Raw genomic sequence first — 13776 nt, 5'->3', positions numbered from 1 at the left:
AATCATCATGAATTATCAATTTATATTGGTTTGCGTATACACTATATAAAAATTATGAATATGACTAATAGCAAGAAAGATTGATATTGGCGGACAACAAATTTCTACGAATCTACTACGAATCATGAACGGCGAATGGTGAATCACGAATCGCGCATAGTCTGACAGTTTAGTTTTAGACGTACTCAAATTACAAAACCGATTGTGCCTCTCTAATACGACGTGATGCTTAGGAAAGTTGAGAATCGCACAATTTATAAAAAGTAGCTGATAACGGCCTTCTAAACGAATGTTTATAGCGGAATTATATAATGAATTACGCACAGAGAAATTGACCAATCATGTATTTATATATGTATTTGTAGTATATTTTTGATATCTGTCAAGTTTTTATTGTCACGGCGTCATACACAGCTCAATGAATAAATCGGTGCCTTCGACTTGCCAATGTGAAGACCTCTAATGGACAATAATAAGTAAGGAAACGAGACCTTGCTAATTTATAATAATTGTACATATCGCAATAGATTTATCATTCGCGCTGCTGTGTCTGTTATTCCACGGAGACAATTACATGTAGCATGTAACATGCAGTACCTTATTTAATTCAATCGCATATGGATTCTCTCAGCTAATGGATTTTCTCTTTCCTTATTATATACTTATTGTATACTTTTGGGTTGACCGTTTTTTTCGAACGCCGAACATTATTAATCCATTCTCGCTAAACGTAGACGAATGAGAAATAAGTCATGAATTGTGCCTTCAAATTCCGTAGAGTATAAGACACGCAGGTTCTATAGGTGGATCTATTATTAAATTATATTGGGAGAAACGCAGCGTTTCCAAATGGCCTCTAAATAGATTAAACGTTTATTACTAGTTAATATAATTGAGATGTCAGCTTATACTGGCAGCATGTAATGTAATATAATGTAATGTAATTAAATGTAATTTGTGAATTACATTAAATGTAATTAAATGTAATTTAATGTAATGTAACGTAAAGCGAAGAGACAACGTTTATAATCTGTACGGTTGACGGGAGCTTCAGAGAACTTGTCCTTTACAGCTCGCGGAGCATCGTTCCATACATAGACATTCCATTGCGTATGGCGCGCCAACAATTGTTTTCTTTCTCCCTTTCTTCCTTTTCTCCTTTCCCAATCTTTCTTCGACTCGCGCTATTAAGTCCCTCGGAAAAATCATCTACTAAACGAGCTAGCGTAATTATTAATGTTAATCTTTAGGTATATCAATTACCTTAAATTAAGTACTCGGCGCGGAGCAGTGGGACGGTTCTCTGATCTCTTTTCTGCCAAAGCCAAAACAGCATTTTTAATGTAATCGTACGCTTACATGCATACGAACGGTGCATATGAATGGTACGCGTAATGAGTAATCACAACGCATTATCATGAAGATTGTTGCAAGATAGAAATCAAGATAGATAGATAAAGAGAGGAAATGTGCGTGCGTGCATGAATGTGTGTGTGTGTTCGTGCGTGCGTGTGCGTGTGCGCGTGTGTGTGCGTGTGTGTGCGCGTGCGGGTGAGAGAGAGATGAGAATTAACTATTGTTGCGGGATGAAGAAAGTTCGTGCGCGCGCTTTTGCAATATAATGCCAGTGATACACGTTTTCGTATGTTACACGAAGGACATTGCTGGTATCATCGATGCGATCTATTTGTGAAATCGTCGAGAATGGTTCTGTTTTAATTTTATATCGAAAGATGAAATGTAAATGTAAATACTCCTTCATCTTTTCTATCCGCTCATCTTTTACTGTTTAAGTACTTTTATATAATTGTCATTTCTCTCCTGAATTTTTGTACAAACTGTTTTTACATATTTTTTTATATACTATGTATAAGTTTAGCTGTACTGCTATACTTCTGTAAGACGTACCGCATAAAATAATCATGTCTCCTTCATCATATTATTATCATATAAACGTATTTTATATCGTATGCAGTTTGCTGTTGCATCAAGGATCGTCGTGTGAATGCAATCCTTGATGCAATTCTGGATTACATACAACGGTGTAACGGAGCTTTTCTCCAGTCGTTGAGCATATTATGGGTCCAACGCAATTTCAGTGCTTGCTTTATGAACATACACTTTTCAGAGAGAATATTTTTTTTACTTGTATCATTTTTTGTAACAAATTACATATCTTTAGAACTGCCTCGCATATCATGAAAAATTATGTGGATTCTGCCAATAATGAAAATGAGAGTATAGACAAAAAGAATATTTTCTGTATAGAAAAATATAAGTATTTTAAGAAAACTATACAAAACTATATACACACATACACATACATACATATATACATCCATACATACATATATATATTTAATTATGAGTAAAATAATTTATTTACAATTAAATATATACATGTATGTATGTATGTATACACACATACATACATACATATATATACTCACATACATATTCTCTTATAATATCGCGTCACAAGTGAAATGATCAATCGCACGAAAGTGCAACTAAAAGTACAATTTTTAAAAGGATAACGAAATCCAAATAGTATTGAATAAAGATCTGCAATCGATACGTTTGTTAAAAGAAAATTAGTAATACGTAGATAATATGTGTAAATTGTTGAGCAAGCAAAAGCGATTTTACCATGTGTTCAAAATTTAACAGCAACTGCTCTCTGATGCACCATCATTCTGTGTTAAAAAAACGATATAACTAAGCATTATGCTATAATAATTTACAATTATTTACAATAGGATAGATGACAGACCGATTATTACGCTAGATTTTGTTATTCCTTGTAACTTGTAAAAAGTACTGAGTTTTATTAGTATTAACTAAGCGAACTAAGGATTTGTTCGGTCCTATTATATTCTATCCCGCTACCCGCTCTCCCATATTTTTATAAATAAGTTATGTCTTTTAAACAAATGTAATAATAAAGATAATCTAACATCCATAATGAGTTGTTCTTTTTTTGTATCTCACTGTTAGGAGCTTTCCATTTTGTCTCTTATGCAAAAATGTTCTTTTACAATCACAGGCAATATTATGCCATAATAATAATATATATATTAATAATACATCAACTTTATGGATGGTAAAAGAAAATAATAGAAATACTATATCATAAAAATTGTACGTCTTTGAATATAATTTTGAGAAAAACTTATTTAATAATATTATTCGCAGTGTTATGTCTAACAAGATCCAACACTGACTATATAAAACAACACATTGATTCAGGTAAAAAAAATATTTTATTCACAACTGTACGTCCAAACCCTTTAGTTTTTATGAATTTCCGGGAAAGAAAAAAGGCTAGAAAGAGTGGAAATGTAAAAGGACGTTGTATACAGACTCCTTCTCGCAGGTACTCGCACTGAGGTGCATGCGAGTCGAATGCACTTTTTAAAGACTCCGAATATGGGCCAACGTCTTGAAAGAACATATGTTCTTTTATAACGCTTTCCGTGAGCGATGCGATCGTCGGTCCTGTTTTTAAGTCAAGAAACTTGATACCTGAGACCTTTTGTGTGGGACCTCTTGAAAGATGAGGAGCTTAAAATAAAAGGGCGAGATCTTAAATAAAATGAAATATAATTTTGACTTTAAAAATTATAAAATTTATTTTTTGAGATGGCTAAATTTTGAGATGGCTTTTTTCCGTCGCACATCCTCTTAAAAGATTTAAAACAGGCAAGGACAATCTTGACAAGCTTGCCCACAGTAACATCGTGTATAAAATTCCCTGTAAATAAGATTGTTAGCCCAGTCCGAAATGGAGCCCAATAAAGCCCGAAAAAGCCACTGAAATGGAATTAATTCCGAGAAGCGATTTTTTTTCTTTGACTGTTTTGGAGGGTCATGGGTAGTCTAAAACCGGATTTTCGGGATTCTAACCCTGGAGCGTTAGCCGCCATTTTGATTAGAAATTTTTTGAATAAACGCACCATAAACTCTACCCCCGTGGTGATGTGCAAAAGATGTTTTTCATTATACTAAGTAAATTCAAAAAATAAAAATAAAATAATAAAATTTCACCCCCCACATTCGAGTCTAAGACCCAAAATATCGATCCTAGGTGAAAAATGATAAAGACCAAAATTGTAAAGTATTAAATTTTCTACGAGTTTGGTTATTACCACTTTCACTCTAAAGTTGAAAATAAGCGAGATATTTACAAAATCACCCTTCTAATCAAAATGGCGGCTAACACTCCAGGGTTAGAATCCCGAAAATCCGGTTTTAGACTATTCATGACCCTCCGAAACAGTAAAAAAAAAAATTGCTTCCCGGAATTAATTCCATTTAAATGTCTCTATTAACTGGGCTATGTGAGGTAACTTATGTGGGCCAAACCAAAAGACAATTGAAAACCAGAGTTAAGGAACATAGATTAGACATAAATAAAAATTCTGATTCCCCTTCTGTCATCTCGTGCCATCGTTTACAGACTGACCACGAGTTTGAATGGGACAACGTTAAGATACCAGACATTGAGCCATCACTCCGTAAGAGATTAATTTCTGAGATGATACACATCAAACGACAGTCATTTCCGTTAAACAAGCAAAACGATACGGAATCTCTTTCAGTGGACTATCTTCAGGTTCAATCTGTTCCCACCCTAGTAGCTTCGTGCTTTCCCTACCTTTCCTTCCCTATCTGTCTATATATATGGTTCGTTATCTCGCCGCCGAGTATTTTGTCAGTTCATTTTTAACTAAACACATCATTACTGAAATGTCGACCCTACAAAATAGTTCACAGCAGAAAGAAACTAACTTAAATTATACGTATTTTATTAACTATTTAATTATTGTTCCTATTCTATAAACCCACTGAATTAATTAGATTAAATTACAATTGTTACAGTATGGTCCACTTCGAATTCAACGTTTTAACTGTTGCGTTAATTTTAGTTGTAATTATTTGTAACGTATGTTAACTTTATCCGAAATTTTGACTTAATTTTTATGCGACACTGAAGATGGTCCTATAAAGGTCCGAAACATTTGTTATTTTTTACTTTAATACAGAATTTTTTAACACTAACACCTTGTTACGGCTCGACGCTCCTTTTTCTTCGATTGATTTATAAAATTTATGATAAACAAAAGTAAATTTAGTAACTATCGTTATATAAATATAAGGTACTAAGAGAATCGGTCAAAGTGTATATTCGCACGTTTCAGCTCGTGGAGTATGGAGACAACGCTCTGACTTTTTTCGAAGGGGGAACGGCAGAGTAATGAATTTAAGGTTCAATTATTGGTGAAGAAAGGGAAATCACGATACAAAAGCTAGGAAATGAAGGCGATGAATTTTGTTCCAGTTTAGGCAGTAAATGAGCGGATGAGAAAGGTGATTGATCGGAACCTTGACGAACGCGTATCGATTTAAATTATTTAAATTTAACAAAATCATTATAAGTTTGAAAACTGATACTACCCAACCGTGGCAGCGAGAACGAAAGTATATTGTATGTATGTATGTAAGTAATTTATTGCTATTCCCCATAGGGTTTACAATCTTTTGACAGTGGCGTTTTATAGGGACGTACCCAACCCTTTACAATGACAAAACTTTCATAACCCGGCCTGACCGTAGCGGTCTTTAACATTCTAGCTCCCTCCCTCCCTTCCTCGTCCCTCTCCCTCTCACGGTTCGTACATTTCCCTCCTTCCCTACCTACTCTTCCTCCCATTCTTCCCTCCCTTCATTCCACCTCCACTCTCTATTCTCTATCCAAATTCTCCTGTTCGTAATCCGTACTTCCCTTCCTTTCGCCTTCTCCTCTCTCGCCTTTGTCACGATCCTCCACCTTGCCTTCCTCTCCTCCATCGTCAAATCCTCATCCACTCCCACCTCCCACTTCCTTCTTATCTCCCAGCTCCTTTCTAGAATCTCTACCCTATCTCTTTCGTCTTCTACCTCCACTAGTAGCACCACCCTGCCCCCCTCTCCTTTCCTTTCTTGCACCTCCTTCACCCCTATCCTTCTCCCTAGAACCCTCCTCGCTAAACTTTCCACAAACTCTCTCCTTTCTTCCGCATCTCTCCCCTCAATCCCCCTCCAGATCAAGTTCCTTTTCCTAGCTTCCCTCCTTTCCCCCTCTTCCTCCTTTTCCTTCCTTTCTTTCTCCTCCCTTACCCTCTCTCTCTCTTCTCTCTTCCTCCTTACTTCCTCCTCCCTTCTCCTTACTATGTCCTGTCCTTTTCCTCCCCTTCCCTTACCTAGCTCTGATGTCTCTTCTTCCTCCTCCTCAACACTTCTTTCTCTCCCCTTCTCCCTCCGCTCTACTCCGTACTCCGCCTCCACTCTCTTCCGCGCCATATCCTCTATCCATCTCCTCATCCTTTCTCCTACACCCTCTCCCTGATCCTTCCTTCTTCCCTTCTTACCCTCCTCTCCTCCCTCACCTCTCCTCTCTCCCAACTCATCTACTTTTCCTTCACCCTCCCCTTTTTCCGCCCTCCTCTCACTCACCGTCCTCTTCTCCCTTTTTTCCTCTCTCTCCCTCTCCTCCGCTTCTATTGCTAATTCCTCCAACCATCCCTCCGACCCGCACTCCTCTCCCTCTTTCCGCCCCACTATTCCTTCACCCTCCTCACACTCCTGTCTCTCCTCCACCTCCCCACTCGTGCTCGCTCTCTCTTTACTACCCTCCATAATCCTTCTAATCTTCTCCAATTCTTCCCCCACCTTCGCTAACCCCCTCGTCAACTCTTTCACCCACTCCATCCTCCTACCCTCCCTAGCGTTCCCCTTTCCTCCTTACTTTCTCTTCCTTCACCCTTCGCACCCTTGCTCTCTTTCTGCCCTCTCTCCGACTTTGACTTTCTTCCCTGCCTCTGCTTCTCCTCGTCCGCCTTCTTGTCTCGTCCCTCTGCCCACCGATTCCTTTTTCTGTCCGCTTTTCCGAGTTTCTTCCCCTTTTGCCTCCTCCTACAAATAAATAACTTTCTTTAACTCCTGACTCTTCCCCTCCTCTCTCTCTACCATTACGCGCCTCTTCCACCCTCTGTGCGTGTTACGTGCATGCATGTGTGTATCCTCTGTCTCTCTTCTCCATCTCCTCCGCTCACTTCTTCCTCCTCTAACCCCCTTACGTGTGCTTGCGTGTGTGTCTCCCGCCTCTCTTATCTTCCTCCCTTACTTACTTTTTTTTTATTTGTCCTTTGCCTTCGTTCTGCTTTCCTTCACCCTTTCCCTCTTCTAGTCCTTTCTTTTTTCTCCCTCGCTGCTTGCTTTCCGTTTTCTCTCGCTTCTTCTCTCTACTCACAACTGCTCACAACCACAACTCACAACCGCTCTACTACCACCCGTACCACCTACCATCACGTGCAGTGTGCACCACGTGCGGATTCTTGCGTGCTCGCTTCGCTTTATCGACTCCTTCCTTCGATCTCTCGATCTCTGCCACTTGGCTCTCGAAACCCTTGTCGCTGCGACGCGCGCTGTGTATCATCCAGACAAACTTGCATAACGCATAAACATACGCATAAGAAAATTGATTGGTCCATATACATGTGCATAAGGAAATTGAGTTTTCTTATCTATCGGCGATTTCTCTTTTAGCTTTTTTTATTAAGGTCACCGACAACCCTTATTGATTTCCGGCCTATTTCGGGATCTTATTTTAAACAGATAAAACATAGAGTGCGTTCTAGAGCCGATACTCCGCTAGCCTAGCAATCGTGAGCAGTCGCTCGTTTCCTCTCCTTTTAATCCATTGGTTTAAAGGAGAGGAAACGAGCGAAAACGAGCGACTGCTCACGATTGCTAGGCTAGCGGAGTATCGGCTGAACGCACCCATACTTTTATTGTCGGAACTACGTGTCTTAACTGATGATTTAAAACAAATAGAATATTCTTTTACATTTTTTAGATAATGGAAGATTTAAACTGCGTCCGATGTTCGATGTGTACCTGTGACGTCCGATATCCAATAGGAAGTGAGTTCGTTTCTAGTAGAGTCTCTAGAAAACGAACTTTCCTATTGGATATCAGCGTCGTACATCGGACACAGTGTGAATCCTCCATAATGCTAAGACTCCATAGACGCGGAAACGCCGTGCGGTAGAGTGCGTTGACCAATCAGAAGGCTGCCGCAAGTCGCCTGCGGCAAAATCAAAATTTGTGATTGGTCAACGCACTCTGCCGCATGGCGTTTTCGCGTCTATGGAGTCTTAGCATAAGGGTAACAGAAATTTCAGACTCACGTCCCGGATTCCGTTTTTATCAGTATTATATTACTCAAGCAATATACTCTGCTTTCATTATCAGTCTAAGCATAATAATTTTTTTTATTAAAATTTTGTTTGAAATTAAGAGCTTTTATGTCCAAGACGTAACATAATTAAATATAATCATCTCTATAATATCGATCGATACATATAAAACAGCATTTATAGCGACATCAATTTCGAAAAGTGATTTCATCATATTGTTAGAGAAATATAAAAAAATATGTCATTAATTTAAGAATAACTTAATTTAACGTACATAACACCCGTAGCCCGTAGAATCTATATTTATCGTAGCAAATTGCAAATCTTGTTTTAAGATTAGAAAAGAAATAAGTAGACAGATAAGATAATACGTATGCGATGCAATGTGTCACTTTTTTGTTTTTATAGCTTATTCAGACTATTAAGTAGTGCATACTTAAAAAATCAATACACATCGATTTTTCTATGGTATAAAATTTTCTAAACTTTTTAGTTGCATAATGAATGCATATTATACGATTATATAAATTTGTTTGACAATTTTCAATTATACTAGATGTTTATGACGGAAGTGGAGAACATGAAAAAAAGGTTTTTTATAGGAAAACTATTTCGGAACAGAACCGAAAACCGAAGATTGATACATAGCGTATTTTACCTAGCTGTTAGAAATAATTGTGGCTATACGTATAGTAGTTAATTCAATGTCCACATTTTGTGTATCAGTATGGGTACTTCCATCACTTAAAACGCAAACATGTTCATTCTCAGACTTCTTTCCGACAGAATAATCAATTTTTTATCGTTTATAGTTGTTTTAGTACATATATGGGAAAAAAATCAAATAGGGGACAACGAAATATATTACACTTGTTATTAATATATCACTCTGTGTCAAATAAAAATCTTGTAAGAGAACTTTATTTCACGTCGCGTCTTGCGCGTAACAAACGTCGAAGCGGTGGAAGCGTCGAAGGTGGTCGAGGGTGTGTGTAGTGTGTACCAACGGTACGGTAATGATACAGTAGTAACGGTCGCGCCAACTGTGTCATGTGTCATGCTGTATCATCTGTACTATCTACCGAGAGTTTAAAGGGACAAATTTATCGAGATATTTGCGAACGGTTTATACACGATTCTGTTGGTTTTGGCATAAATTATGGAATATGGACGTTGGTAGTTCCAATTGTTACCCGTTGAACAACGATAGCAAGGAAAAAGAGACGTCATTTCAGAAATATCGAGAAGCCTGAATCGCAATATTATAAAATTCCGCAAATTTTTTAAATTCAATTTTTTAAATTCGGTTTTGAACTCGTCGAACGCGCTCGATGATCGCTACTGTCTTCTGACACCCTCAGTCCGGTAAGATTCCAATCTCCTTCGGACAGTTAATATTAGGACAGCTATTATAACCTCAAATCGCCTATCATTTAGGTTTTTAGGCTTTTCTAGTTGTTTACCGATATTATCGTGACGTGTTAGTTAATTTGATGTGTAAACTCGTACAAAAGATTAATTATTTGTAGAATCTTGTGTCTGTGCATTAATTTTATTCATAGAATATAGAATCTCATCTTTGTGTGCACAGGTGTAATTTTTCTCAATAAGAAGATTTTTCGTTGCCAGTTTAAAATAATGGGAAATCCTGTGGAAATGGTCTATCGTCCCCAAATTTCTTTGTTGATTATATCGAGCAACGATTGAATTGTAAATACGTCGAGAAAACATGTGCAGATGTTGCGGACTACTATTGGGTGGATGACAGGCTCATCAAGGATGGAGTCCAGCAAGAGATCGAGGACGGTTAGTAACGCTGCTGCACAGTCCGAGAGCTCAGACTCTATAGAGGTATGTATATATGCATTATGAAAAATCCAAGCGGTTTAAATACTGCGTATTAGTTAACTTAGGGCCAGTTTCACCAACGTCGATTAACTGTAACCTTTGATTAAACTCACTCTTCATCTCTTTTTAACTATCCCCCTTACAAAGAGCCGAAGAGTGAGTTTAATCGAAGGTTAATCAGAGATGGTGAAACCAGCCCTTAATTATGCAATATTCAATAATCTGCCGATTACAGGTAGACAATTCACGTACAGTCTTGCTAAAGATAGCAACACTGTATGCGGAGCGTCTTATGAATGATATCTGTCTTGTTGTGGATGGCGTGGAATATCCGGCACATCGACTCATACTCTGTGCTTCTAGCGATGTTTTCCAAGTAAGTACGAAAATCTATATTGTTGAAAAGAATAAAAATTTGTCATGGAGCGATACTCAATGTCAATTAAATTACAGGTGATGCTGATGAGCCCACAATGGAGCGAGTCTCAGGAAAGCAGGGTAACTCTCCAAGAGACGCCACAGTGTGCACCAATATTTAGCGAATTTTTGCGCTATTTTTACACTGGCCAGATAAGAATTAACCATAGCGTCGTTCTACCGATATTGTCCCTAGCCGATAAGTACAACGTCAAAGATTTGATATCGTTGTGCCTTGATTACATGCGAAATCATGTCGCACTGGCTGCTATACATGGCACTCTGGTATCGTGGTTGCAGTACACGTTGAATTGCGGGCATCATGACATCAGCCAAGCGTGCCAAAACTTCATCAAGTGGAATTTCGAGCTTGTGGCCAAGACTGCGGACTTTGGAAATTTTGATTTAGATATCCTAGTGTCCTTGTTGCATCAAAGTAGTTTAGTTGTAAAAGATGAGATGACGCTCTACAAGTGCCTAGAATTTTGGCTGAATTATCAGGCGGGTCGTTTGCGAGCGCAGCTGTCGCCGGACGAGTTGGAGGCAACGTTGCATCAGTTGGTGATAGCGGTGATGTCGCCCGTTAGATTCCCGATGATGTCACCGCGACAACTGGCGGATTTGCTGCTGTCGCCGTTAACGAAGAAGTATAAGGAATTCTTTGTGGAACGTATGTCGATTGGGATGTCTTTTCATTCAGGTCAAATCAACAGAGTGAGAGAGGTCAGCATGAGCGAAGAAGATGGTGCGTTGCTGTTTGAACCGAGACTGTATACCGTTGACACGTGTAGCTCGTTATTGACCATAGAGAACTTTCACAGTTTACCATCTTATCACATGAGGACACTTGTATTTTCTAGTCACTCCAGTTTAGCGGAATATGCGGGTGATAGAGTGTGCGAGTGGGTAGTAGACATTTATCCCAAGGGTGTATGGTTCAAGAAGTTTTTCCTTATAGTCTGGCAGGGCACAGTGGAGATGCCCGAGCACGTCAAGCGATCAGTGAGATTGTCGTTGACTTGCAAGGAGCCCTTAAATAGTAACATGCGCGTGAAAATCGGGGTTTTGATTTATGGCTTGCAAGATGGGGTTGAGCACATTGCGAGAGTCACCGAGATTATTCATAGATTTAGTAAGAAAGATCGCGTCTTGAATTTGGACGATCTTCTGCCGTTCGAGGAGCTCAATCCACAACAGGGCTCAGTATCGGAAAATGTGGTATCTCCGTTTTTAGTAGGCCCCAACAAAGACATGCTCAAATTACATATTGTTATATCGCCAGCGAATTAACATTTATAAAGAAAATTGCGATATACAAGAGTGTTATAGAGTAGAGATGTGCGAAGTATTCGAATACGCATCGAATCGAATCGAATCTCACCCGTTTTCATTCGATTCGAATTTCTATGATTCGAATCTGAAATATTCGAAAATTTCGAATCTAGATGGTTCGAATACAAATCATATATATTGTTAAATCTATAAAATTATATTTTTTGTTAATAAATAAGTGGAACCAAGTTATAGAGTCACAAAATTCTTATCGAAACTGGAAGAAGAATGTTAATAGGTACATTCAGTGAATGCATTTAGTATTATAATTGCTGCATGAGCTAAATAGTCAAAAAGTTTATTTCTAAATTTTTATATGCTTTGTGACCCTATCAAATTATAAGTATAAATTTGAATTTGCGTAAAAAATAGTAAGCTATAAGTATTGATAATAAAATTATTTTATTTTAATTTCTATGTTTGCAATTGGATAATGTTAATGGATACTACATTAAAGTATTTTAATAATTTATCTATGATTTTTTGCCTGATTTTAGTTACTGCGACATTAAATAAAAATAAAGTATATTTTATTACTTTTATATTAAATATTTAAATATATTTTTTGCTTTAAAAGGATTCACATTATATCATCAATATCTATTATTTTTTTACATTAAAATATCCTATTATCCACGCGTTAAAATTCAATCTAATAATAATTATATTGTTAATTGAAAATTGTATTCCAACGATTTGATTCGAATAAAATTTTATCGATTTATTTTTGAATTCGAAAGAAGAAATAAAATTCGATTCGCTTCGATTCGATTCGACAACAAAAATCCTTGATTCGCACATCTCTATTACACAGTTGTCGAGAAATGAATGTTAAAAAATGTTCATATTCTACATTTTTACCGGAATTTTAATAAGAACATATAAATTTTGTTTCTGAGTGCTTCATATATATATTTATAATGTACAATTACATTTGTTTCTTTTTTCTCTTTTTACGTTTAAGAAAGACGAATATTTTTCCAGTATATGTGAAACACTTATATAAATAGATGAAACTATAAAATATAACGTGTAATTAGGTATGTTCCTGGACATTTTATTTTTAAATCTCATATATGAATTGACTGACTTTATCAGATGTTAGGGTATTTACATTTATGTGATTCTAATGAGGTATATGTAATATTACATTGCAACTATAACATATCAAATGCAATGTACTTCAATAAAAAAAAAGGAACTTAGTATTTAGTAAAAAAAAAAGAAAAACTTAGTCCCTGTTATTGTGCTGTAAGTGTAATTCTCTGAAGTCTAAACATGTAAACTATTCCTACAATTTTGTGAATTTTGTCTAACAAGATCTATTTGTATGGGTGCATGTATTGTATATAATTGAGATACAAATGTAAGTCGGTGAAGCTATTATAACAATGCAGAATGCGAGCTTATTTCATGGGTGTAAATGTGCGTTAATAGGCTTGTTGTTGACCGTGTTCCGCAAACCAACATTTTCGTATAACGAGAGTCGTCAATGATGACAGGACGGCAGGACTTTTTTTAAAGTATATCACATAGAATTTGCAAATATTCTGTACCTTCTGAAGAGAAGAAAAGAAAAAGCGTTAAGACTTGGGTTGTTTTTAATTTTATAGATACAATTTTTAGACACAGTTTATTGTTACTAGTTAATTATTATTACGAATTTGAGATATTGGTTACGTCTGCGAATTTTATGATTACTGCGTGTGATTTATCTATCGTATTTTATTTTCCCCATGATGAAACAAAAGTTATTAAAATTATTCCAATTGCATCTTATTGTTAATTCCCATCATTATGTATTCCTAAGTTAAGAATTGATTTTCTATTTGTTCATCGACATTGTATTCATGTGCAGCAAAATAATCAGACTAAATAAAACATAATATTTATTCTTAAAAGTGTTATATATTATAATAAATATATGGTGTGAGGATAT

General features: G+C 36.8%; 1 protein-coding gene and 1 long non-coding RNA gene across 4 annotated transcripts; one reads left to right on the top strand and one right to left on the bottom strand.

Annotated features, from left to right (window-relative positions):
* Positions 1–857: 857 nt before the first annotated feature.
* Positions 858–1592, bottom strand: LOC112465800. The gene is made up of 2 exons (XR_003042066.1): positions 1264–1592; positions 858–1209 (listed from the first exon to the last, which is right to left on the bottom strand). It is a non-coding gene; the product is annotated as an uncharacterized LOC112465800 (long non-coding RNA).
* A 7654-nt stretch (positions 1593–9246) lies between these two features.
* On the top strand, positions 9247–13739 carry LOC112465796 (BTB/POZ domain-containing protein 17). 3 transcript variants are annotated; one of them, XM_025033534.1, is made up of 4 exons: positions 9247–9605; positions 9978–10091; positions 10324–10464; positions 10542–13739. In XM_025033534.1, the coding sequence occupies exons 2-4, from the start codon at positions 9978–9980 to the stop codon at positions 11793–11795; spliced, it is 1509 nt and encodes a 502-aa protein (XP_024889302.1). In that variant the 5' UTR covers positions 9247–9605; the 3' UTR covers positions 11796–13739. The 3 variants fall into 3 exon arrangements, with proteins under 3 accessions (XP_024889302.1, XP_024889300.1, XP_024889301.1); XM_025033532.1 differs by having other exon boundaries at positions 9832–10091; XM_025033533.1 differs by lacking the exon at positions 9247–9605 and adding an exon at positions 9627–9720 and having other exon boundaries at positions 9832–10091.
* Positions 13740–13776: the final 37 nt, after the last annotated feature.

Source organism: Temnothorax curvispinosus, unplaced genomic scaffold (assembly GCF_003070985.1).
Source record: "Temnothorax curvispinosus isolate PA1 unplaced genomic scaffold, ASM307098v1 QBEX01015524.1, whole genome shotgun sequence".
NCBI lineage: Eukaryota > Metazoa > Arthropoda > Insecta > Hymenoptera > Formicidae > Temnothorax > Temnothorax curvispinosus.
Note: the sequence above shows the minus strand (reverse complement) of the source record. Positions and strands in the feature narration are given on the sequence as shown.